General features: G+C 41.7%; 1 protein-coding gene across 4 annotated transcripts in view; it reads right to left on the bottom strand.

The window, feature by feature from the left end:
* KIAA1549L (KIAA1549 like) overlaps positions 1–22,537 on the bottom strand; it is a 230,885-nt gene extending 208,348 nt beyond the window's left edge. For 2 of the 4 annotated variants that reach the window (XM_039866602.1, XM_039866611.1), the window contains exon 1: positions 21,718–22,537. In XM_039866602.1, the coding sequence (XP_039722536.1) occupies positions 21,718–21,973 (256 nt within the window). In that variant the 5' untranslated portion in view covers positions 21,974–22,537. The remainder of the gene's footprint in view (positions 1–21,717) is intronic. The other 2 variants (XM_039866630.1, XM_039866620.1) reach the window with 2 other exon arrangements.
* Between the last annotated feature and the right edge of the window lie 444 nt (positions 22,538–22,981).

The raw sequence follows: 22,981 nt of genomic DNA, 5'->3' as shown, positions 1-22,981 counted from the left end.
GGCTGAGGGGATGCAGGTGGAGAAACACAAGGGGCTGAGACAGGCATGGGGCCTGGGCTGGACAGAAAGGAAACAGAAGCATGATGGGACACATGGACTAAGATGAAAGTCAGAAGCAGAGGGGGTTGAAACCTCAGAGAGGCCAAAAAGTAGGTAAAGTGGGAATAAGGGAGAGAGCACCGGAATGATAAGAGGTTGTAGACAGAATACAATACTAAAGTCTGAGAGTTTGGGGGGGAGGGGGGTGCAAGCTCCTGAGGGTGGTCAAGGCTGTGGCCATTGGGGAACAGTGGCAGAAACAAGGTGAAAATAAAAATGGTTCCAATTAAGCAGTCAAGAAGCTTTGAGGCTGGGGTAAGAAGAGGGTGGGTCATCCACGCGGATCCCAATATGGCTTGCACTGATGGACGTGGCATGGAAGATTGTGAGCAGTGTCAAGTCCTCAATAAATGAGAAGCCAGGTGCTTGTAAAATCAGAAGGTGACAGCGACAAGAAGGGGGAAGGCAGGACTTTCAATGGAAGAGGAGGCATTGTATGAGAGTGAAAGAATAAAGGTTGTGGGGAAAAGCAGAAAAATGCAAAACGGCTTCCCACCCACGCTCCAGGGAATGCCAGAAAATAAGCATCCTCACTGCAGAACCCAAAATACCATGCGCATTCACCCGTAACTTCGTCCTCTTCCACTTACAGTCTATTCTCCCCTTTTGCCTTCCAGTGATGCACAGGGGCACTGCTCCAGCCAGGGTATGGTGGACAAGGACACACAACACTCAGGCTCCAGGTCTGACTCCTTCAATAACCAACTGAGTGACCGCGAACAAGCCATTTAGTCTCTGTGTGCCTGAAGTTACTCATCTAGAAAATGGGATTTATGATATTCACTCTCTTTATCCCTGGTTAGCTGTTAGAAGAATATGAGACTCAAAGCCAGAAGATGTTTTAAAGGGCAATTTTATTCCTTAATCCTATTTAGCTGAGAAACAGGCTGGACAAGAGTAATGGTGAGTCTTCAGGTCAAAGAGAGCGCAGCACTTGACACACAGAAGGCACTCAATAATTACTGTTGACTCGATGAATGAATTAGAAACCTACTGGAAATTTTTAAACTGAGTATGTGGATGCAAGAAATTCTCAACATCCATCTCAAATCTAGTTCTCTGGTGTAAATTTATGCGAATTCCATAAAAGATAGCTGCAAACCGAAACATTATTTCCAATATGCCAGCATAAGAAATGCAGTGGTCACCGAGGGCAGGGAAAATGACGAGTCCCCAAGACAAATTCATAACTCACCAAGCTCAAAGGGCAAATTCAGAAACATACCCCAGAGCATCTAAATTTTATTAAGATGCGGCCACAGTGCAACTCACTCCTATGTGTTTTTAAATGGCTGAAACAAGACCAAAACCACAACAAACTCAATCTGTATGTGTGAATTGTGAAGAATCCCATAAAATGTTTGAGAAGTCTTGCCAGGGTACTTGAATTTTAAACACTATGGGGGTCAAAACACAATCTATTCCACTGTCATTACCCCCAATAATAAGAGCTTGGAAATAAATACCATTTAGCGTGTATCTGAAATCTGAAATGAGGAGACACAAATGCAGATATCCTCATGGCCAAATCCATGCTCATACCCACTTTGTGGCCAGATCATACTGTGGAAACGGCAGATGTAAAAGGCTTCTAGAAAGCATACGATATGTGCCTAACAGATAAAACTGCTTTATCTCAACCTCAGGCTTGGGGTGTGGCTCGCTGGGCAGAACATTTAGCATAGCAGTGGATAGAGCACAGGCGTTGGGTTCAAAGGGAGAGATCCAACATCATTATGCTGTATGGTTCTGGGCAAGTTACATCACTTCTCTAAGCCACAGCTTTCCCATCTGTAAAATGGGAATAATTATGGCCACATCTCATAGAGTGACTGTGAAGGTTAAATGCCACAGTAAGCACATCAGGCCCCCAACATAGTGTCAGGAACATAGTAAGGGCTGACAAAATAAGTGGAAACTATGACTTTCACTATAACTTACCTGATACAGAGCTGTTCAGTGAAGATATTTTACAGTTTCAGGCAATTTAGCTAAGAATGGTTTAAAGATAATTTTATTCCATAATTTCCATTATGTGTTGCGGTAAGAATTATTTCAAAAGGAAAATGCCAACTTCACTTTTAAAGATTCTGTTGCTGGCACCTGATTCTCTATGATCTGCACTGATAAAAATCAACAATCCAAGAGTTCCCAGTGGACCTCTAGCACCATCTTAGGCCATGATCACAGACAAGCAGCAATCACTGCCCTTTCAGACAGATTCTTAACATTAGGGATCCACCAGTCCATTCTGACTGTAACCCAGAGAAAAGCAGATGCTTAATTTGACAGCCCAGTCCATGAGGAATAAAAATGAAATGAAGCCTTTTAACAGTTATTCTTTGTACCACTTATTTTGCACCTGGATGTTTCACCTTCTATATTCGATTAGCTATTTTCATGCAATCGTGTCCTTGTATATTTTCCTTAAAAGCACTATTGGTACCACTTTGGAAACCTCGCCTAGCACTGGCCTTACTTAACTTGTTATATATGTTCAGTAAATATTTGATTGGTTGATTTCTACATATTTGCAAGTATCACCGACTCTTGAAGATGTGCTGTACCTGAAAGGCCAAACACTAAGCAAGACTGTCAAAATTATTGTTGAAATATATGACATTATGTCAAACTATTAGAAATTATTTTTCTATTATAAATTCAGAACAGATTATTAAACATCCTTATTAATGATGGCTTGAGATAAGCAACTAACACGAAGAATCAAAAGTCAGTCTCCTGTCAGCATGAGCAAGGTGAGCTCTTTGCAGCAAGAGCTGACGTTATGATGCTATCAACCAGAAAGCTGAGCCCACAGGCAAGGTAAGCCATAACAAAGAGGAACAGGAGTGCCACAGCCTGTGACCAAAACATGGCCACGTTCTCCTTCGTTCTTTATCTTTGTCATTCTGAATTCACAAAAATTGAATGAGTATGATCTGGAACTATTTCCAAGGCTTAATAATTAGACCAAGGTGAGCACAGGTGACTCAGAAGAGGTCTCATCTGTCAGCATGCAAAGCCAAAATAAACCTTGGGGTCGGAGAGAACAGATGGCCAGGGGGCAGTGGATAGAGCTGGGGGATTCGGAACGATGGCCCTCTGGATGGCATTCCACCATGGGAGATGCCTATTTGTAGGAGGTAATGTCCATTTCACCAGATGGCCAGCTCACCACCTGGAGTCTCAGCCACCAGGTAAGCTTGGTGACTTGTGAGAATTTTATCTCACCTAAACAGAAAATACTAACAGAGGATAAAAACTGCATCTTCTGTAATTCTTGGGCCTAATGAGAATAGAATCCTGAGATGTTTTAATTATTTTCTAGCAGTTCTTCGTTGGCTTCATGACAATAAACCAACAAAATTTAGAATAGAAAAGAAAAGTTCTTCCTCACTTCCCCCCTCAAAAAGTATCTTAGGATATTATAAACACTAACTGGAGTTGAAGAAGCAGAAAATTTCCTAAAAGAAGAGACAATTAGGAGGTATAACTGATTACTAAATCTTTAACTCAGACTATAGATGATCTACAAACATTGCCCATAGTATGTCAACTACGAACCTGAATCTAAAAATTCAGAAACCATGATGGATTATGATTACAATCATATTTGTAAAAGGTACACAAAAAAAAGTATGAAGAGAAGGCCAATCCTAAAAATGGTTGCATTAGATTGATTTGTTTTTTTCCTAACTTAATGAATGGAAAAATGATAACACAATAGCAGCAGTTGTAGGGCACTATCCATGGCGAAGAACTAGCGGTTGGTTTGTTTGCATATTTGTTTGTTTGTTATTATCCCTCAATCTATCACCTACCAATTCATGATTCTACAGCTCATGCCATCTGTGACTCACCGTATGGGTTCAATCACACTCAAACTGGTCTAATTCCTGTTCTGCGGGACAAAATCACACACACCTGGATGTCCCACAATGTCTAACTGCTATAGTTTCTACGCTTTTAGTCTCTTTACTTATTTTGCCACAGACTGGTAAAAAGTAGTTTGGACCAGTAACACCGGTATAGGGAGGATGAGGGCATCGCTGATACTACTATATAATAGCTAACCACCAAATTGGAAGTTCAGTGTTCCCACCGGATGAAAATCTGTATGGTTGAGGCACTAATGTGGGGAACCTGTGAGTAATTTTTCCTCCTTTGAAAAGTTTCCTTTACTGTTATTGATTTGTCTTGTGATATATTTTTAAGTAGGAGAAAAATGTTCTACTTTTTAAAGAAATTATGGTGAAAATTAGGAAAAGGGGTAAGGCCTAAAACACACATTAATTCATTACAGTACTTGAAACTTTTAAAAGAAAGAAAGGAAAAAGAAAGTGAGTTCTACTGAAAACTTAAACAGAGCAAAGAGAATGAGTGAGATTAACTGAGTCTCCTTCACTCTCCCTCACTTACCTGCGTTTGGTTTTGTCAGCTTTGTCCGAGTTACCCACTGGGACTCGAAGTCATTCGAGTCAAACTTCTTATAACACTCATTTGAATTCTTTCCTCAGATAAACTCAACTCATCAGAAATTCTACCAGCACAACCCACATTAATTCTTTCCTCTCACAATACTTCTGTAAATATGTTAATGATCTATTTCTTTTGGCTATGTGTTTATACATCTCTATTTTTAGTATATTCTTCCATCTGGCAAAAGATGGAAGAATTGAAGTAAAGTCTGGGAGAAACAGAGGGACTTGCAGCTAAGCTACTGCCCCATGAGCAGCCCCTTTCAACAAATTACATGGCCTGATGGTCATGGAATAGGGTATTTCATGCAAAAATGCAGAAGAAGTATTACACTTCCTGTTGCCTAGACGCTGTGCTAACACCTTAAATTGCTCTAGGTGAGGTCTTTGGGCTGTATGGTCCCATAACAACTAGCAAAGATATTGTGTCAAGGATAACAAGGTATGAAAGATTTTACTTGTATTCCTATAGGGAAAGAAAAATGTACAATCAATTCCTTCCAGTTAGCCTCAAATCTACCCCCAAATAAATCAGAATCTCGACAATAAAAAAAAATTGCTTCAAATATACCACAAACAAAATCTCAAACAGTAGGAAAACCATCAGACCTACTGCCTTCCATGTTGTGTACGTTGTGTACTGATAGATGTCATATGACTTTAAAAAGTGACACTAACTTTTCTGACAATCAAAGAGAACAAATTACAAGTCATTTGAAGTACAACTGAGAGCAATATAATCGAATGTGTTACACACAGGAAGGAAAATCTTACTTTAAGTGGCAACCAGTTGTCTCCCAAAATTCTAGAGATTGAAAACAACTATTTTTTTTTTTTACCCTAGCAGTCATCCAATAAGAAAATGTATTAAATTTTCGCATGAATATATAGATGGAAGGGAGTTCCAGAAAAATACTGAAAATGGGAGAAAAAAGAAAAAGAAAACATTTTTTACATTTACCCTTCTTCAATCTCGTGGCCCCCATCACTGTCCAAATCTTAGCACATTTTTCCTGAGACATCGCCCAAACTACTAGCAGAATTAATGACATAATAAGCATTAAGTAAATGGTAGCTATTATCATTGCCCAGGGCAGAAGGGAATTTATTCATATAATCAAAAAGGCTTGTTGGACACCCATCGTGTGTCAAGCATGGAGTACACAGCAGTAACCAAAAGAGATTAAGTCCCTGGGTGACTGGAGCTGACAGTACAGAGATCTGAACTCAAGTTTCCTTATCCCCAATACCTGATGCTGTTAAACCATGGATTGCAAATTTAAATGCCTCAAAGGGCCAAGCATCAGATACCAGCTGCCTGTTCTCTCTGCTTTCAGGCCCACTCCACATTTCTCAGACTCTCTAAAAGTAGGTGTGGTCAAGTGATGGCACCACATTAATCCATGGAATGTGGGCAGACTGATGCACTGTCCTTTCAGACCTGTTCTCCTTTCTTTTTCCCCAACTGCTGGATGTAGACAAGCACAGCAGCCTTGGAAGTCACAGACTAAAGATAGGATAACTACAAAAGAAGGTTCCTGGGTCCCTGAATCACCACTGTCAATCAGGAATACCCATTCGGTCTTTCTGCAAGTGAGCAATAAAATCTTACTGCTTTGAGCCATTACAGAATTGGGGGTTGGATTGTTACCACAGTAAACCCATCCCAGCCAATACATGACTGGAGTGGACCAATGTGGTCAATCTTTTGATTGTTTCAAGAGAACCCAAAAATTCTGATTTTTATGGAAAAGCTCCTGATTTTTAAATGATTTTCATTTTTGTTTGACAAGTGTCTAATTTTTGAAAACACATCTGTGGGCAGAAGTCACTCCTCTGGGTTGTGATCCCTGAACTCCATTCGCTAGTGCTATGCTATGCATAAATATTCATTGTCATTATAAAATGACAGGATTTTATAAATATGGTCAGAACATACCAAGAAATTCTCTCCCTTCCTTTATACATACCACAATCGTCTCATATCTATTATGTATTTGTAAGACCCTGTGCTAAAGCAAACAAGATATGATCTTAGCCTTTAAGATAGGGTCTCTCAAACTTTAGGGGTTGTCTGCACACTTTCATTCCATAGAACTTAAACTGATTCCACAATTATCCCACCTTTTAGCAGTTTAAGTAGCACTGCTTCCTGCCCTGATGGCACTGTCCACTGTCTACTGTGCTCAAGAAGCAGTATCTCAGTTGTCCCCTAGTGCTGCTTTGACTTTACAGTATATTCTTCCCTCTTGCTCTGAGCAAGTTGTCTCACTAGCCACTTAGCTCAGTTCTTTTCTAAAAGACATCAGAGTAACAATATGTGTCCTCGGTTATAATTAAAATAGTTCTTACACATGGATCATAGATGTTGCAGAAGAGTTTCATGATCCTTGTGTACCTGGGGTAACCTTTGGAGAACCACTGCTCTAAGAAGTTCACAGTCTGATGGAGGTAACAGAGCACTAGGCCACTGCAGATAGTACAGAGGGTAGAAACAGAGAGGACAGCACCCAACTCACCCAACTCCTGGAGTGCCGGGCAGAGTGGGTGCCAAGAAAGGCTACTGGAAGGAGACAATACTTGAACTGAGCTTTGAAGAAAGTACAGATGCTAAGCAAGTAGACAGGGTGAGGAAGGGCTTCCCAAGCAGAAAGAATAAAATGTAAGGGGGCTTTTGAGGAACTGCCAATATGGCTGTGATGGCAGGTGTGAGGTAGAGGTGGTTCATTCATAAAGAACCCAGATTGCTAAACTGAGTTATGGAAGCCACTGAAGGGTTTGGGTAGGTTTATGTTTTATAAAAATCTGTGGCTAAAGGATGAGATTGGGTAGAAGGTGACCAAGACTAGAGGCAGGGTGGTCAATTACAAGGTGTGGCTTTGACAAGAACACAGAACAGAAAGAGGGAGGGTCTGGAATAAGGGAGCAGAGATAGAAAAGGGACAAAATAGTAAGAGTGCTCAGAAATACAATTAACAAGATTTAGTGGTGAACTAGACGAAAGGAAGGAGAAAAAGAAAACAATCTAAAATGATTCTTACATTTCTGTCTCCAACAAATGGGTGGTGGTCACACTCACTGAAAAAGAAAATACAGAATGGGGAACAAGACTCAGTGAAGATGAGTTAACTTTGAGGGAGAAATGTGGAGTTGTCAGTAGCTATGGGTAGAGATGTCCAATAAGGAGTTGAGTATATGAGTCCCATCTTCAGGAGAGAGGCAGGAGTTTTTTGCACCATCCTTACATCGGTGATTGTTAAATCTAGGAGTTTGGATGAGGCTATTGTGGGAGGGTTTCTAAAATGACAGCAAGGAGATTAGACAACCACCCCAAGATCAAGCAATCGAGTTCTCACTGATGACTTTAGCAGGATCCCCTTCAGGGAGGAGAGGGTGGTGAAAGTGGGGTTAATTAAGGACGAAAAGAGAAATAAAATGGAGGCAGAGAGAATGTGAGGAAAGAGCAGGCAAGAGCTGGAGGTACAGAGGATCTTTATTTAGTAACTATATTGCCCAGGCAGGCAGACAGGTGAGGTAGCAAAATCATAAGGAATCTGAAGATCTGTATAGGATTCATAATGCAAACGAGTTCTCCTAAAATCTGGAAACTTCATGCTAATAATATTTAATTTTAGCTATGATTCTAGAACATACAGTCCATGTCTTCTCTTCCTCCAACTCAAATGGTTGGATGACTGAATGTCAAGGTCGCTCTTTGACTTAAAACCATGCAATGGCTTCCCATCGTTCTTAGGATGAAGGCTAGGGACCACAGCCTGTTTCCTGTGTGACCTGGCCCCTGCTACCTCTTCTGCCTAGTCTATCACTCACCTTCCTCTTGATTCCTGACCACCAAGCACATGACTTCTCCCTAGTTCTGGAAGAAACCACACTCGTTTCCACCACAGAGGACAGTTCACAATTCTCCCTTTGCCCCAGATTCCAGCCTGGTTATCTCCTATTCATTCTTCTGATGTTGGCTCAAATGTCACTTCCTCATGAAAGCCTTTCCTGACCATTCTCCTCCTCAAGCTCCTCTCAGCACCCCAGGTGTCCCTTTCATCACTAATCTTCATTGGTAATGATATACTTATTGCTATGAGGAGCTGACTAATGTTTCTCTCTCACACAGGTGTCAATGTGATTCCTCGCCACTACACGCCCTGCTCGCAGCACAGTGCCTGCCACATACCAGGTGCTCAGTAAATTGTCTGAATTAACATATATAATGAAAAGTCTATTTTAAAACAACAAGCATAATTATTTAAGACTTCATGGTATAAAAACTAAACCATGGTGAAAAAAAATCAAACTGTGATGCCTGGAGGGTAGGGAGGGGTGGGGGTGAGTAGGGAGAGGGATATCTGGAGAGAATCTCTAGAAGAAACTTACTTTCTGGCACAATAGTCATGTTTTAAGTCTTGACAGGGATTTGGGTTACATAGGTATATGCGTTTGTCAAAACTTGAGAATATATACTTAGAATTTCTGTATTTCTCTGTAAAAAATTTACTTCAAAAAAAAAAAAAGAACCATAAACAAATATTGAGCTCTAATCAATGGTTGTATGCTGAAGAGTTCAGGGGTGAAGTGTACTGATGATGTCTGCAACTTACTCTGAATGCAACAAAAATAAGAAGAATTGATGGATGGACAGAGGAACACATAGATGACAAAACAAATATAACAAAATGTTCATTGTATCATCTAGGTGGTAGGTATATGGCTATTCACTGTATAGTACTGTCAACTTTTCTGTATGTTAGAAAATTTAATAATTGGGGGGGAGACCTACACAATATAGATGGAAATATATTTACTTTGTAGTCAAATCTGGTTTCAAATCCCATCGTCACCACTCACAAGCTATGTGCCCTTAGGCAAGTCAGTTTCATAAATGTTCTCTCATCCTACCTTCTTCCAAGCAAAATAGACAAGAACTACCTCACAGTGTTATCATGGGGCTTACATAAAACTCTCGATCCAATAACAAACACAACAGTAGCTGTTTCATAAATGTTAGTCCTCTTATTCGGAAGTCAACATATCCACAAACTAGGACGAATCTCCAATGAAACAAAAAAGAAGAATCTTGTAAAATTTTTCTATTGCTACATCCCCAGGGAAATTAAAAGAATAAATTAATTGTGCTATTTTTATAGGTAATGACACTGACCTTTCATCAGTAGGACAGTTGGAACTCCATCTCTAAGGAGAGATCTACACTGTCAACACTCCCCCCTCCAGTGGCCAGCACCACCCTTCGTGAAAGCTGGCCAGGGTTAGTGACATAGTCACATCAGGCGGAAAAATGGGGAATGTTGGCAGAATTGAGTAATACACTGAAGCCAAGACTCCCAGTCCCCTTTCCAGATGTGCAAGGGAAAAGCGCCAACCAGATGGGCCTTGAGATCTGTGAAGGGATCTGACAAGCTGACAGAGGTGGTAATCGTGAGACTGTCTCGGCTTTTAGCATAATTACATGAACCGAGGGCGGCCTTGTGATCATAAATAAAAGCCTCCAATCAAGACTAATAGTGTGTGTTCAAGTGAAAGAGGTCGAACAGGCCGCGACGTGGACTTCACATCTCTAGATCTATAAGGTGGAATAAGTGACAACACCAAATGAGGAGGAGGTACTAACATCTAGAAGCAAAGAAAAATTATACCGTTCAGCCAGACAAGAAGACAGAGCCCCCCCGCCAAGAAAATGAGGTCACAAGTGAGACCCCACAGGCAAGAGAAACTACATTATTTTAGAAAGCATTTCTGTGTGCCTAGTAGATGGTACACGTGGGACAACATACCTCAAGCATTTTAGGCTGCGTGTCCCAAATCTAACTTCTACCCTCTCCCTCTTGAAATCTTGCTCCCTTTTACATAATTATAAACCTAGCTGGTTGGCCTATTAAGCCTAAACTTCAAACTCCTTGAAGACATCCTGCACTTACTGTGTCCGCTGCCTTGCATCTAGTCCATAGGATAGAGCCAACAGCACACATCTCTTTCCAGCTCTATTGTCACAATGGTAGCTTGAAATCAGCCATGGTGGCAGTGTTTATACCATGGAAATTGGCCAACACTATAAACCAGACCTCTTGCCATTAGTGTTTTTTCATAGAGACAGCTTACCAGCACATAAAACTGTTTTTCACTGCTATGAGGGAGGAGACAAATTTGGGGAAGCTTGCCCTACCCACACCATCTCATTTAAAACTGCCCTCTCCTTAAGGCCGTGGCTGAAGGAAGGGTCAGCCTAGAAAGTCGTTTTGTATCACATGCCCCTTCTCCTCGGGTCTCTGCTGATCAGATGAGGAAAAGACTCCTCACACCATTGGCCAGACTATGGCAGCCTGATCTTCCTTTCTGGGAAATAGAGAACTGGGACAGACATAGAACTGGATGGTGGACACTTAAACTGAAAAGTCTTAACAACTCTGGCTGCAGTGAGCACCACAATAAGCAAAAGCCCCATGCAACATTTACTTATGGGGGAACCAAGAAGTTACAGGTAGGCAGAGAAAGCCAGTCTGCAGAAAAAAGTAGAAGGATGGACCCAGCCTGCTGGAAGAGAGAGGCAAGAGGCCACCAGGTCCATGAGATGCAAAGCCAGTAACCCCAGCCTCTTACTGTTGAATCAGGTTGAGGGCTGCGGAATCAAACTGCCTGGGTTCAAATTCCACCTCTGACCCTGTACCACGTGACACTGAATGAGTTATTGTTAAGCTACTGTGTACCTCAGTTTCCTCATGTGAAACATGGGGGTCATAAAAGAACCCACTTCATAGGGTTGTTGCAAAAATCAAATGAGCTGACACAAGTAGTAAATGCTCAGAAATATTAGCTATGATTTCTATCAATTAATTATAGTGTCCACATGGCCCAGTTATATTTCATTCCTATAATAAATATGTCACATGAGATTCCCCTGTGACCTGGGGCCCCATACTTGAGCTAGTTTTAGTTGAGTAGCTAGGTAATCTGTCCCCTGAATCACAGAATAATGTAAAAATTCCTAGACTCCTGTGTGACCTTTAGCAAATTATTTCCTCAATGCTCTCTTAGGAATGAATTGAGATTCAAATAAGAAAAGAGAGTGAAAACTTCAACAACTGTGAAGTGCAATACCAAACTCGGGACAAGCATGCTTGTAGGGAAAAGTAAATATATTTCATTAGCCATAACAATGAAAAAACACTTGTTTAAAATGTCATTTTTATTGCTGGTCTAGACAAGAAATTCTCCATCTCACTGGAAAAAAAAAAAAAAGTTTAGCTTCTGTAGGACGATACTTCCAATATTAATAAGATGATAACAGGAAACTGCCAAAGACAACTCTATGGTGCTGATTTTTAATACACTTCCATCCAATTTAATTATATTCAAAATAATGCTCATAATCCAGATTCTCTTATTCTTTTCCAAACAAAGACTCATTATTTGATACTGAAGTCTGTAGGTTTAGAGATATTTTTGCTCAGCTCTTTTCAACAAGGACTTAAAAGCTGCACTATTAATTTCAACACATTTTCTTCTCAGACTTCACAGTTTTCAGCCTTCCTTGGTTCATTCTTGACATTTGGGAAATAGACAAGTGACAGGAGCAGCATTCAGTAGCAGGAACAGAGGTAGAGCAGTTGGTCTGGGAGTCCTGGCACTTAATTCCACATTTCGTATCAAAAGAGTAAAGTTCGAAATATTCGAGACTTTCCCATTTACTGGTACTGCATAAATACCAAAGCGATTTTGTGTTTCTGACGTCAGGAGATTTTATTTCAAGCTAAGAATAGATTTAACATATATAAATCAAAATCGAAATCAAATTCCCTCTCGTGGTTAGGATGCATTAGGCAAAGTCTCGCCTGAGTGACAGATGGCAGGTGCAGCAATGACCTTGGGCTAAATGCTTAAGGCAGCTACTTGGCCTTATTTATATCTATATTAGTTGGTTTATACACAGTATTTATCCCCATTCTAGTTGGTGTTTAAAAGGGTCCATGATCTTCCTTCAACATCTGTGGGAGTATTTTCCAGGAAAGGAAGCCAAGAAGGAGAGCAAAGAGGTGGAATGGTCTAAGGATATATTTTAACTCTATAGGTTTGAATTCCATCGGTGGTATTAAAACTGTTTTCTTTTAAAGGTAAGGTTTTTCTGTGTTTCAGGGAGAAGTTAAGATTCTCTTATGACAGAATTTATTTAGCATGGAAAGAGGGTTACCATATAGTGCTAAGTGAAAAAAGCAAGGTACTAAATATTGTACCCTTTACCTCTTAAAAAAAAAAGAAAATTTAGTAAAGATATGGCTATAAATATTTGTATGAAAAAAGATCTGGAAGGATCCATCATACCTGCCTGACGGCACAACTCTAGGAAACAGCAATGGAGTCAGCGGGGCCTTTTACATTTTACTGCATATACCGTGTATTATTTGATTTTAATACAGTATATATTACTTCTACAATCTTTTAAAAGCCAATGAAGATTAAAGATAAGCCATTATTGATCTGGGCTTCCAGTTGGAACCATGACAGCAAAATATGGAAAAACTATTTCCTTTTCACAGTGAGAGTCCTTGACTGGACTTACCCATCAATGTAGGTAGAGGTAAGAAAGGCAGTTGGTCTAACCCATCAAAACACCTGCTTAGAGCTCATAAACACACAACCATGGGAGTGGGAAAAGAAGGGAATATCTTGAGGATTTTATTCACAGATGAGAAAACTAAGACACTGAAAAGTGAAGTGGGGTGACCTGTCGCCTGAATGCATTCAACTCAACTTCCTCTCCCCTGGCCATTCTCCTAGACCTGAACCAAACCTCTGTCCTAATGTCTATGAAATATTCACTGGAAGCCCTGAGAATGAGAAAATGTAGAGGTACCTGATACTTTTTTTGCTAAAGAAACCCTTAAGCAAACTTCGATCTCATCTGCAAGACCATAGGCCTAAAGGGAGAAATAATACTAATTCTATACAAACACTTCCATGAAACAGAAGAATACTTCCCTACTATTTTTTAGACAAGCATTACCATTATTCCAAAACCTGACAAAACAGTTCAGAAAAACAAAGCTATAGACCAATATCCTTCATAAACATAAGACTTTAAAAATTCCTAACAAAAAGATTTAAAAAATCAGACCCAGCTGGAACATACATCATGATTAAGCTGGAGTTTATCCCAGGAATACAAGGTTGGTTCAACATTCTAAAATCAACTAATGTCTTTTTACAGGCTAAAATAAGGAAAATCTTGTGATTATTTCAAGAGAAAAAACATTTGATAAACTTCAGTACCTATTCATGATAAAAAGTCACAGCAAACTAGATATAGAAGAGAACTTCCTCAAACTGATAAAGAGCCTCTACAAAAACAAAAACAAAACTATAGCTAACATTATACTTAAAAGCGAAAGACTAAATATTTTTCCAAAAAACTAATATCAAGGCAAGGATGTCTACTGTCCCCATTCCTATTCAACTATGTACTTGAAGTTCCAGCCAGTGCAATAAGGCAAGAAAAAGAAAAAAAAAAGTATACAGATTTGAAATAAAACTGTCTATTCATAGATAACATGATTTTCTATTTAGAAAAAGCCCAAAGATTCTACAAAAAGCTATTAGAATTAAAGTGAGTTTAGAAGTCATACGAAATAAGATTAATATTTTAACAATCATATTTCTCTATACTATCAAAGAAAATTTTAAAGTAGTATTTACCAAAGCATCGAAAAACATGAAATACATGTATATAAAATTCATATGCTAAAAACTATAAAATATTGATGAAAGAAAGGAAATAATACCTAAATAAATGGAGAAAGATATGTTCATGGATCAAAAAAATTCAATATTGTAAAGATATCAATCTTCTCCAATTGATCTAGATTCAATGAAATCCTAAACAAAATTCCAGCAAGTTTTTTTTATAGAGATTGACAAGATACTAAGATTTATATGGAAAAGCATAACATCTAGAATATCCAAAAAGATTTTGAAAAAGAAAAAAAAAAGGATTCACACTACCTGATTTCAAGACTCACTATAAAGCTAGACCAGTGGAACTCAACTGGGGCAATTTTATCCCCAAGGGGACTTTTAGAAAGGTCTAGAGACATTTTGGTTGTCTCAACTGGGGAGGGGTGTAGCTACTAGCATCCACTGGGCAGAGGCCAGAAATGCTGCTAAACATCCTACCATGCACAGGAAAGTCCGCAACAACAAAGAATTATCCAGCCCCAAAGGTCAACAGTGCCAAGGATAAGAAACTAAGCTAGAGATATCAGCACAGTGCTGCACTGGCATAAGGAAAGAAGTATAGATCAGTGAAATAGATGAGTCCAGAAATAAACCCACACGTATTTGGTACCACTTCAATGGAGCAAGGATAGTCTTTTCAATAAATTATGCTGGAACAATTAAACATCCACATGCAAACAACACTAACCTCAACTCTTACCCTGTACCATATACAAAAACTAACATTAAAGGGACCACAGGCCTAAAAGTAAAAATAAAACTATAAAACTTCTAGAAGGAATCATAGATGTTTGTGACCTTGGGATAGGTGAATATATCTATTGTAGGATGCAAAAAACACAAACCTTATATTTAAAAGCTGATAAACTAGAGTTAAAATTTAAAACTTCTATTCTTTGGAAAACACTGTTAATAAAATTAAAAGACAAGCCACATACTAGGAGAAAAATATCTGCAAAAAAGCATATCTGATAAAGGACTTTATCCAGAATATATATATTTTTAAAAGATCAAAACTCACTAATAAGAAAACAAACCATCTAGTTTTTTAAATGGGCAAAAGATTTTAACAGACATGTCAAAGTAGAGCTATAGATGGCAAACAAGAAGATGAAAAGATGCAACAATAACATCATTAGTAATTAAAGAAATGCAAATTAAAATTACAAGACATCACTAAAAATTATTGGCATACCTAAAACCAATTTTTTGAACTGACAAAACCAAGTGCCAGTGGGATACACAGGAGCAACTAGGACTCCCATATATTGCTAATGGGAATGCAAAATTGTACAGTCACCTTGGAAAAAAAAATTGGTAGTTTTTAAAAGGTGAAAGACATACCTAACATATGATTCAGCATTCCCACTCCTTGGTATTTACCCAAAACAATGAAAACAACCCCACACAAAGACTTTTATGCTAACACTGAAAACAACTCAAATGTCTATCAACTGGTAGTGAATGAATAAGCAAACTGTGTTGTAATGAATACAATGCAATAAAAAGGACAAACTTAGAGATAAATATGTGCAATAAAATGTATAATTCTCAAGAGCATTATGCTAAACAAAAAAAGGTGGACACAAAATGTCACACACTATATGCTTCCATTTATATGATCCTTGGTTAAAGGCAAAATTATAGGGACAGAGAATAGACTGGTGCTTGTCAGGGAGTGGGTATGTGGGCGAGCAGAATGATTGCAAAGGGGCAGGAGGTGACAGAAATGTTCTACATCTGGATTGTGGTAGTAGATCCATGACTTACCCTTCTGTCAAAACTCATCATGCAGTACACCTAAAAAGCGTGAATTTCACTGTATGTAAATTACACTTTGATAAACTTCACTTTAAAAAAGAAAAAAGTTGGTGGTTCATGGGTGTGTTCTCTCTGTAAAGCGTGACCTTTCAAAAATCTGAATTGGTTGGTGACATTTGAAAACAAGATTTTAAATAAAGACCCCCGTCTTTTCTTTTTTTCTCAATTCCAGTTGACATTCGATATTATTTTAGGTAAGTTTCAGGTCTACGGAATAGTGGTTAGATATTTATATAATTTATGAAGTGATCCCCCAACAAGTCTAGTACCCACCTGGCACCATACATACTTATTACAGTATTATTGGTACCCTGAGCTTCACTCCCTCGCAGGCTGCAGCTGAGTGGTGACTGCCTCTTTGGACGAGGCAGGTACTTTCTGTCTTGCCACATCCTCCACCTGACCTAATTCACAGAGGTACTGGACCACCCTGCCGTTCTACCCACTGCGTAAGGGTTTCGTGTCCTGCGCTACATGCTGCTTCATGCAGTGGACTTGTTCTCCACTAAACATCCAGTATCTAGGGAAGAGTTTGGTTGGCATGTGCCAGGTGCCTGATAAACACTGCCAAATAAATATGACTCCTTTGCCACTTTCCCACCAGCTACAGTAACTGACATTTACAACACCCAGATTGCTAACTGATCCTTTGGTCCCGGAGTCCCCAAAGACAGTTGCCAACCAAGGCAGCCATCCCGTGATCTAGAATAATGTGTCCTTCTGTGTGTTTAGAAATCCCTGGTAATATGTTGTCAAGCAACGAAAATGTTTTAGGGTCATTCCAACTATTCATTTTTGTCTAGAGAAGAGTAGAGTTGTTGTTTGTTTGTTTTCTTCCGCGCAAAACATCGGCGCGCGCGCGCGCGCGCGCTCCTAATATGGGTTGAGGAGTCAATAAAATGACTCAAAGCCCGTCTGATCGTTGCTAGATATTCAGATCATAATCTAAATAATTAAAGACAAGATCGCGCGTAAACACCTCTAAAAGAAAATCTCATCAGTTAATCATCAAATTCAATCATCTCATCAATTCAATAAATAAATATCTAGTTCCCTAAAGAAGGATCTTGTCGAGGAACAGGAGGATGTTGACTTCGGTTTGATGTCAATATTAAAAGTACTGGTTCCTGTTCCCAAAACGTTCTTCTTTACTTCTTGTGTAGGATGAAGAAGGAAGTAGGGGCAAGATGTTGGGACATCTTGCAAATAACTTAAAACATTAATAATTAATATTGAGGGTAAAAAGTCCAAATGTATTTTATTGGATTGTCTATATTTGGGGGAAAAAAAACCCACCAAATCAAACAATCTTGATGTACATCTTTAATGTTAAAAAAAAAATGAGAAAGTACAAACATAAAGTAATTATATCCCATCTTAACCCTCTTTTGACCCACCTATCCTATTACTCTTCTTTCCTTTATAGAAAAGACTTTACAAGAGTTGATTTTTTACTGTCTGATTTCTCTTCTTCCTTTCTCTCTTGAACCCACTGAAGTAAGATAATTTTATTATCACCATCCAACCTACATTTATTTATTGTCACTTGCTACTCAAAGTGGGGTCAATGAACCAACAGCATCAGCATCAGCTTGTTAGAAATGCAGAACCCCAAGCTTTTCCCAGACCTACTGAATCAGCATCTGCATGTTAACAGGATCTTCAAGTGATTCACATGTACAGTAAAGTTTGGAAAGCACTGGGCTAGCTCCTAAGTCCCATGGTAATGGAGGCTTGTTTTCATTTATTATATAACATCAGAAAGCTGAGGCACTCAAGATATATTGAACGAATGAGTGAACAAATGTACTATGCACCTGTATCAAATGGGACTACAAGGTGATGATGCGTACAAGGTTGGAGAAAGGCAAGAAAGACATCTTAGGTCAAGATTATCTACCCTATATATTGTGCTAAGTTAAAGATTCACTAGTATCAGCAAATCCTTCTTTCAAAATGCAAATATATTCCCCACATAAAGCAGTCATTCACAATTTACTGTAGATTATTTGAATGAGATAATTATTCTACCATCTAACAGAGTCAGCCTAACTAAGGAAGTAGGAGTGAAAGAAGGCTGAAAATTTAATAAACGCCTACCCTATGCTGGGCATTGTAACAGGCAAGAGGGAAACAAGGATAAATCAGGACCTTATGACTCAGGAGGAGAAGCAGAGGACCCTTCAGGGGAGAGACAAGAGGGTAGAGTACTCTGTGGGGAGGGTCTGGGGGAGCCCCAGGACAGTGAGAGTTCAGGGTACTCCTTCCTTTAGCATCCTGTGCTCTGGCCACAAAGAACTTTTTACTTTTTTTCTTCTGCCTGAAATGTTACCATCAACTCGGCCAACACCTACTCATCCTTGAAAACCCCCCTCTCTTCGAGAATTAACTGTTCTCTCGTTTTATTAGCTCTGATCGCACATATCAGAGTTCAAGGGCAAGTACCACCATTTTCATGAGGGGCTTCTACAAACTGCCTTACCCTCATTCACCTCCCTATCCCTGTCCCAGCATGGCAATGGACACAGTAAATGTTCAGTCAATTTCTGCCATTTCACAGAACAACTAGAATTTATTGACTATGTACCGAGAATGCAGTTAATATGTACCAAGCACTTTAGATGTATTAACTCATTTAATCCTCACAACGATCCAATTAGATTGGAGCTATTATTATCCTCATTTTATAGATCAGAGAACTGAGGCCCAGAAAGGCAAGGCCACATAAAGGAATGAGTTCTGTACCTGTACCTATGGGCAGACTGTAAATGTTTCCTGACGTGAACCGAATGGATGGTCCGTAGTTAGGAAGAGCAGGAAATTTACCATTCTGCCTGGAGCCCCAGAGGGCAGAAGACAATTAGAGGGTGTCAGAGCTCGCTGCTATAAAGAACCATCTTTCCCACACCAATCTCTCACATCCAAAACAGAAGTTATTGTCTGGAAGCAAGGTTTTTGTGGAGATGGAAGGTAAGAGAGGAGGTCTGAGGGAAGATACTCAAGGCAGCAGGCTTTCTCTAATGTGAGAAAGAGAAGGAACCCCGATTCCTCAGGAATGTTAAAGAAAAGGAACCTGGGGTGGAGGGTGTGCAGGTGGGCTGGGAACATACTGTAGGGGCTCCGGGACACGAAGGTTCTGAACAACAGCTACAGCATTTTTTAGAAACAAATACATTTTTACCTATTTTTCAACCAAGGCCAACGTTTAAGCCTTGCTTAGAAAACAAGTACTGGCAATGATGCAAATGACAAGACTGGAGCCAGCTAGCACCTGTAGCAGGATCTTGACAGCATGAGTTTGGCTTTTCATGCATCCGTCACATTCTGCAGTGAGTGGCAGCACCAAATTGCAGCCACTTCTCAGGAAAATTTCAAAGCTAGGTTGTCTGTTGAAAGCCAAAGGTCCCAGAAAAGCATTATCCATTCTCCTGCCTCCCTCCTGACACTGCTCCCTCACACAAACCCCTTGGGACGCCCTGCATTAGGTCCAGGACTCACCCATCCTGTGGTGAAGCTGCCTCAAGTGGAAATCAGAGAACAAATGAAAGCAGGTAGGAGGCAAAACAGGGAGCCCAGTGATTAACTCTTCCATTGAGAGAGAAACAAGTCATGAAAACTGAATCAGCGGCAAACACACAGGAAACCATGGAGTCCAGAGGTAGACTTTGGATCGACAGGTGAGCTGGACCACCAGAAATTGTTCATCAAGGGTTACAGCACAAAGAGCACCCAAAAAGCACAGAGGAAGCAACAAGTCACACCAATGAGAGGGGGAGACACAGGACTCTGGGAAACAACATCAACTTTAATAATTTTTACCACCATTTTAATCAAAGTATCTTTCCTAGTGATTCCCCATTATCATCATGCTAAGAGAAAAAAAGAAAAGGAATACCTGGGCAAAACCCGAAAGATATAGATCAGAAGTCCCCTAAGTCAGGCTCTGTCAGTCTGAAAGAAGAGCCAAGTAAAGTCACAGTGGTTCAGAAGATCAATACACAGAGGCCGGAAGGGACATCAGAAATTCAAAACCAATGAGAGGAAATCATCTGACATCGGGCTGAATAGGAACACTACATACATCCAAATTTCACATATTACAGATGCTTGGACAGTTTTTGGTATCTGCACTCAAATGAACAACACCCAAAATTTAATGTCTCATAAACAGTTTACAAAACGATCAAGGGTCTGATTCATTATAAATAAAAACTCAAAGTGTCTTTCTGAGCCAGTAAATACTAAGGTGTGTTTACATGTGTCTGACTCAGGACTTACCTTTTTAATCATGATATCCAATACTCATCAAGGAAAACTGGTAGAAGCATAAAAACCAAGGGTTAAAATTCTTCAGAGGCTTTTCTTGGGTCTCAGGCACACGGCCAAATATTACCAAACTTTATAACCACTATAATCACAATAGAAAATTCCTGGATAGTCACTTGTACACACAGACACCTCATATCAGTGACCCTTTAAGTAAATTAAAGGAAAATGGGCTTTGTATTAAGCTGCTGAGGAAAGGAAATATTTTTAACCTGAAACTCTCTTATTTAAAACAGTGTGAGCGCCTTCATAATTAGGAAATTCAATCTAATTTGGGGAAAGGGGCACACTGGGAAAAAAGTAGTCCTCATTAGTCCTTGCTATGAAACGCAAAACTACAGGATCATATTAGCTGAAGTAAGAGTTTTATTCCTTGATAAATGAAATATACCAAGAGCCCAGAATTTCATCACATACAAAAGCCTGCCCTTTACAAGTGCCATAGTAATCATTCTTATTTCAAAGACAATTGCTGACTGCACAGTGTAAGTTTTGAAACACATTAGGAAAATAATCTCCCCCAAATAGTTATAACAGATTTCTCAAAATCGTCCAAGGGATTACCAAAACATATTTCCTGAGGATTCTTGTAAAAGAATGTAAAAGCCAAGCATGACTATTTTTAACTCACCTGCAAACAGGTTTACATACTTGATCAGTGCTTGAATCCCTTTGCAAGATGCAAGCAATTGATCAATTCGCTTTGATGCAAGCAATTAGGTACCTCTGTCCCCTTTTCCCCCAAAAAGGAGTCTCTTCTCGACACAGAGGAGAAAACGCTATTTGGGAAGACAGGGAGCCCAGTGGTCAACTGCCTAAAATTCAGGCCATTTCGTGCAGCTAAAGTAGACACCCAACGGGGAGCCCAAAACATAGTGGACGTCCCCACCCTGAAATGTGTCCTACTAAAACATATCCCTTTTAAGGTGTCCTAAACACATCATGTCTTTATCTAAACGAAGCGTGCCTGCGGGGACCACTAGGAAAGATCTGCAACTTGTCCGGAAAGAAGATGCGAAAGCACCTTTTTACTTCCCCGCCCAGTGCTGCCTTCCCGGGAGACCGATTTCCAACAGTTCGCCTGCTGTTGCAGCAGCAAAGGGCGGAGAAAATCCTAGCGCCGGCGATGCAAAGACCTCTCCCTCCACCGCCACCCCGCCAGGTGCCGGCCCCGACGGGCGGCCCTGCTCCTCCAGAAACCTCCGCGAGCGCACGGCGGCCGCCAAGTGCTTACCCGGGTCGGCCAGGCAGCGCCCAGGCAGGGCGGCCAGCAGCAGGAGTCCCAGCAGCAGCGGCGGCAACAGCGGCGGCGCTTCCTGGGACGCGGCGGCCCGCGGGTCCCGCGCGGGCCCGGAGCCCTTCACGCCCGGGCAGCACGCGGCTTCCCCGCCGGCCCCGCCGAGCCAGCGCGTCCCGGGCCGGCCCCTGCGCCCCTGCGCCGCCAGCCCAGCTTCCCGCGGGCCCTGGGGCTTCGCCTCCTGCCGAGCCATGGGGACGCTTCACACATCCAGGCCGCTGCCTCGCTCCGCACCGCGCCGGGGAGCCCAACCTTCGGCGCCCTGGTCCTCACCGGGCATCTCCGGCCATGGCCCGGGCGCCGGAGGGCGCGGGGCGGCGCGACCTGCTCGCTCGTCCTGCCGTGCCGGGGCGGGCTCCGGGAGCCGCGGCTTCACCCGCGCAGGGGCCGGGGCCGCACGGAGCCGCGGCGGGAGCGGGCCGGGATTCCCACGGTGCTGTCGCCGCGCGCCCGGGGCAGCGAGGGTGCGACGGGCGCCGCCCGGAGCCCCCTCCCCGGAGCCGCTCGTGCAGACTGAGGGGGCGAGGCTGCGAGGAGCCGAGGCTGGCGGCCTCGGGGCGCACTCGGAACCCTCCCTCCTACCGCCGGCTCCGGCCTCCCCGCCCCGCTCTCCTCGCCGCTGGCTCGCGTGGGCTCGGGTTCCGGCTCCGGGTCCGGCTCACGGGCCGAGAGTGCTACTGCAGCTCAAAGCAGCGCCTCATTGACAAAGAAAGCACGTAGCCACCGGAGCCCGCGAGGGAGGCGAGGCAGGCGCGCGCGCGCGCATCCCCGCGCGGAGCCGCCGCGCGCCCCCCGCTCCCGCGCGCCCCGCTGGCCGCGGGCCGGGGAGAGGGACCCCTCGCGGTCGTTCCCGCGCCGCGAAGGTCCGGATAGGGAGTGGGGGATGGGCGTCCCTCCCCCCCATTTCCCTGCCAGTCCCCCATCTAGAGGAGGGGAGATCGTCCTCTAGGTCGTTGGGCCCCAAAAAGGTTGGGGCAGGGGTGTAAATGGTCATGGTCAACGTGCTTAAGAGGCCAGAAAGCGCCTCAGCCTGGACTTGAAAAAGCCCTTTGCAGATGGGCAGAGCGGACTTTGTGCTGTTTGTTCCTTACTTCTCTGAAGGGCCAGCGGACAGACACTGGCACGCCCAAATTAGCCCCTGAAGAAACGAAGCGGCTGTGGGCTACAGCATTTTACGGTAACACCCTAGATTAAAAAACGT

The sequence above is a fragment of the Pteropus medius genome, unplaced genomic scaffold (genome assembly GCF_902729225.1).
Source record: "Pteropus medius unplaced genomic scaffold, Ma_sr-lr_union100, whole genome shotgun sequence".
Taxonomy (NCBI): domain Eukaryota; kingdom Metazoa; phylum Chordata; class Mammalia; order Chiroptera; family Pteropodidae; genus Pteropus; species Pteropus medius.
The sequence above is the reverse complement of the archived record's forward strand: the minus strand, read 5'-3'. Positions and strand labels throughout refer to the sequence as shown.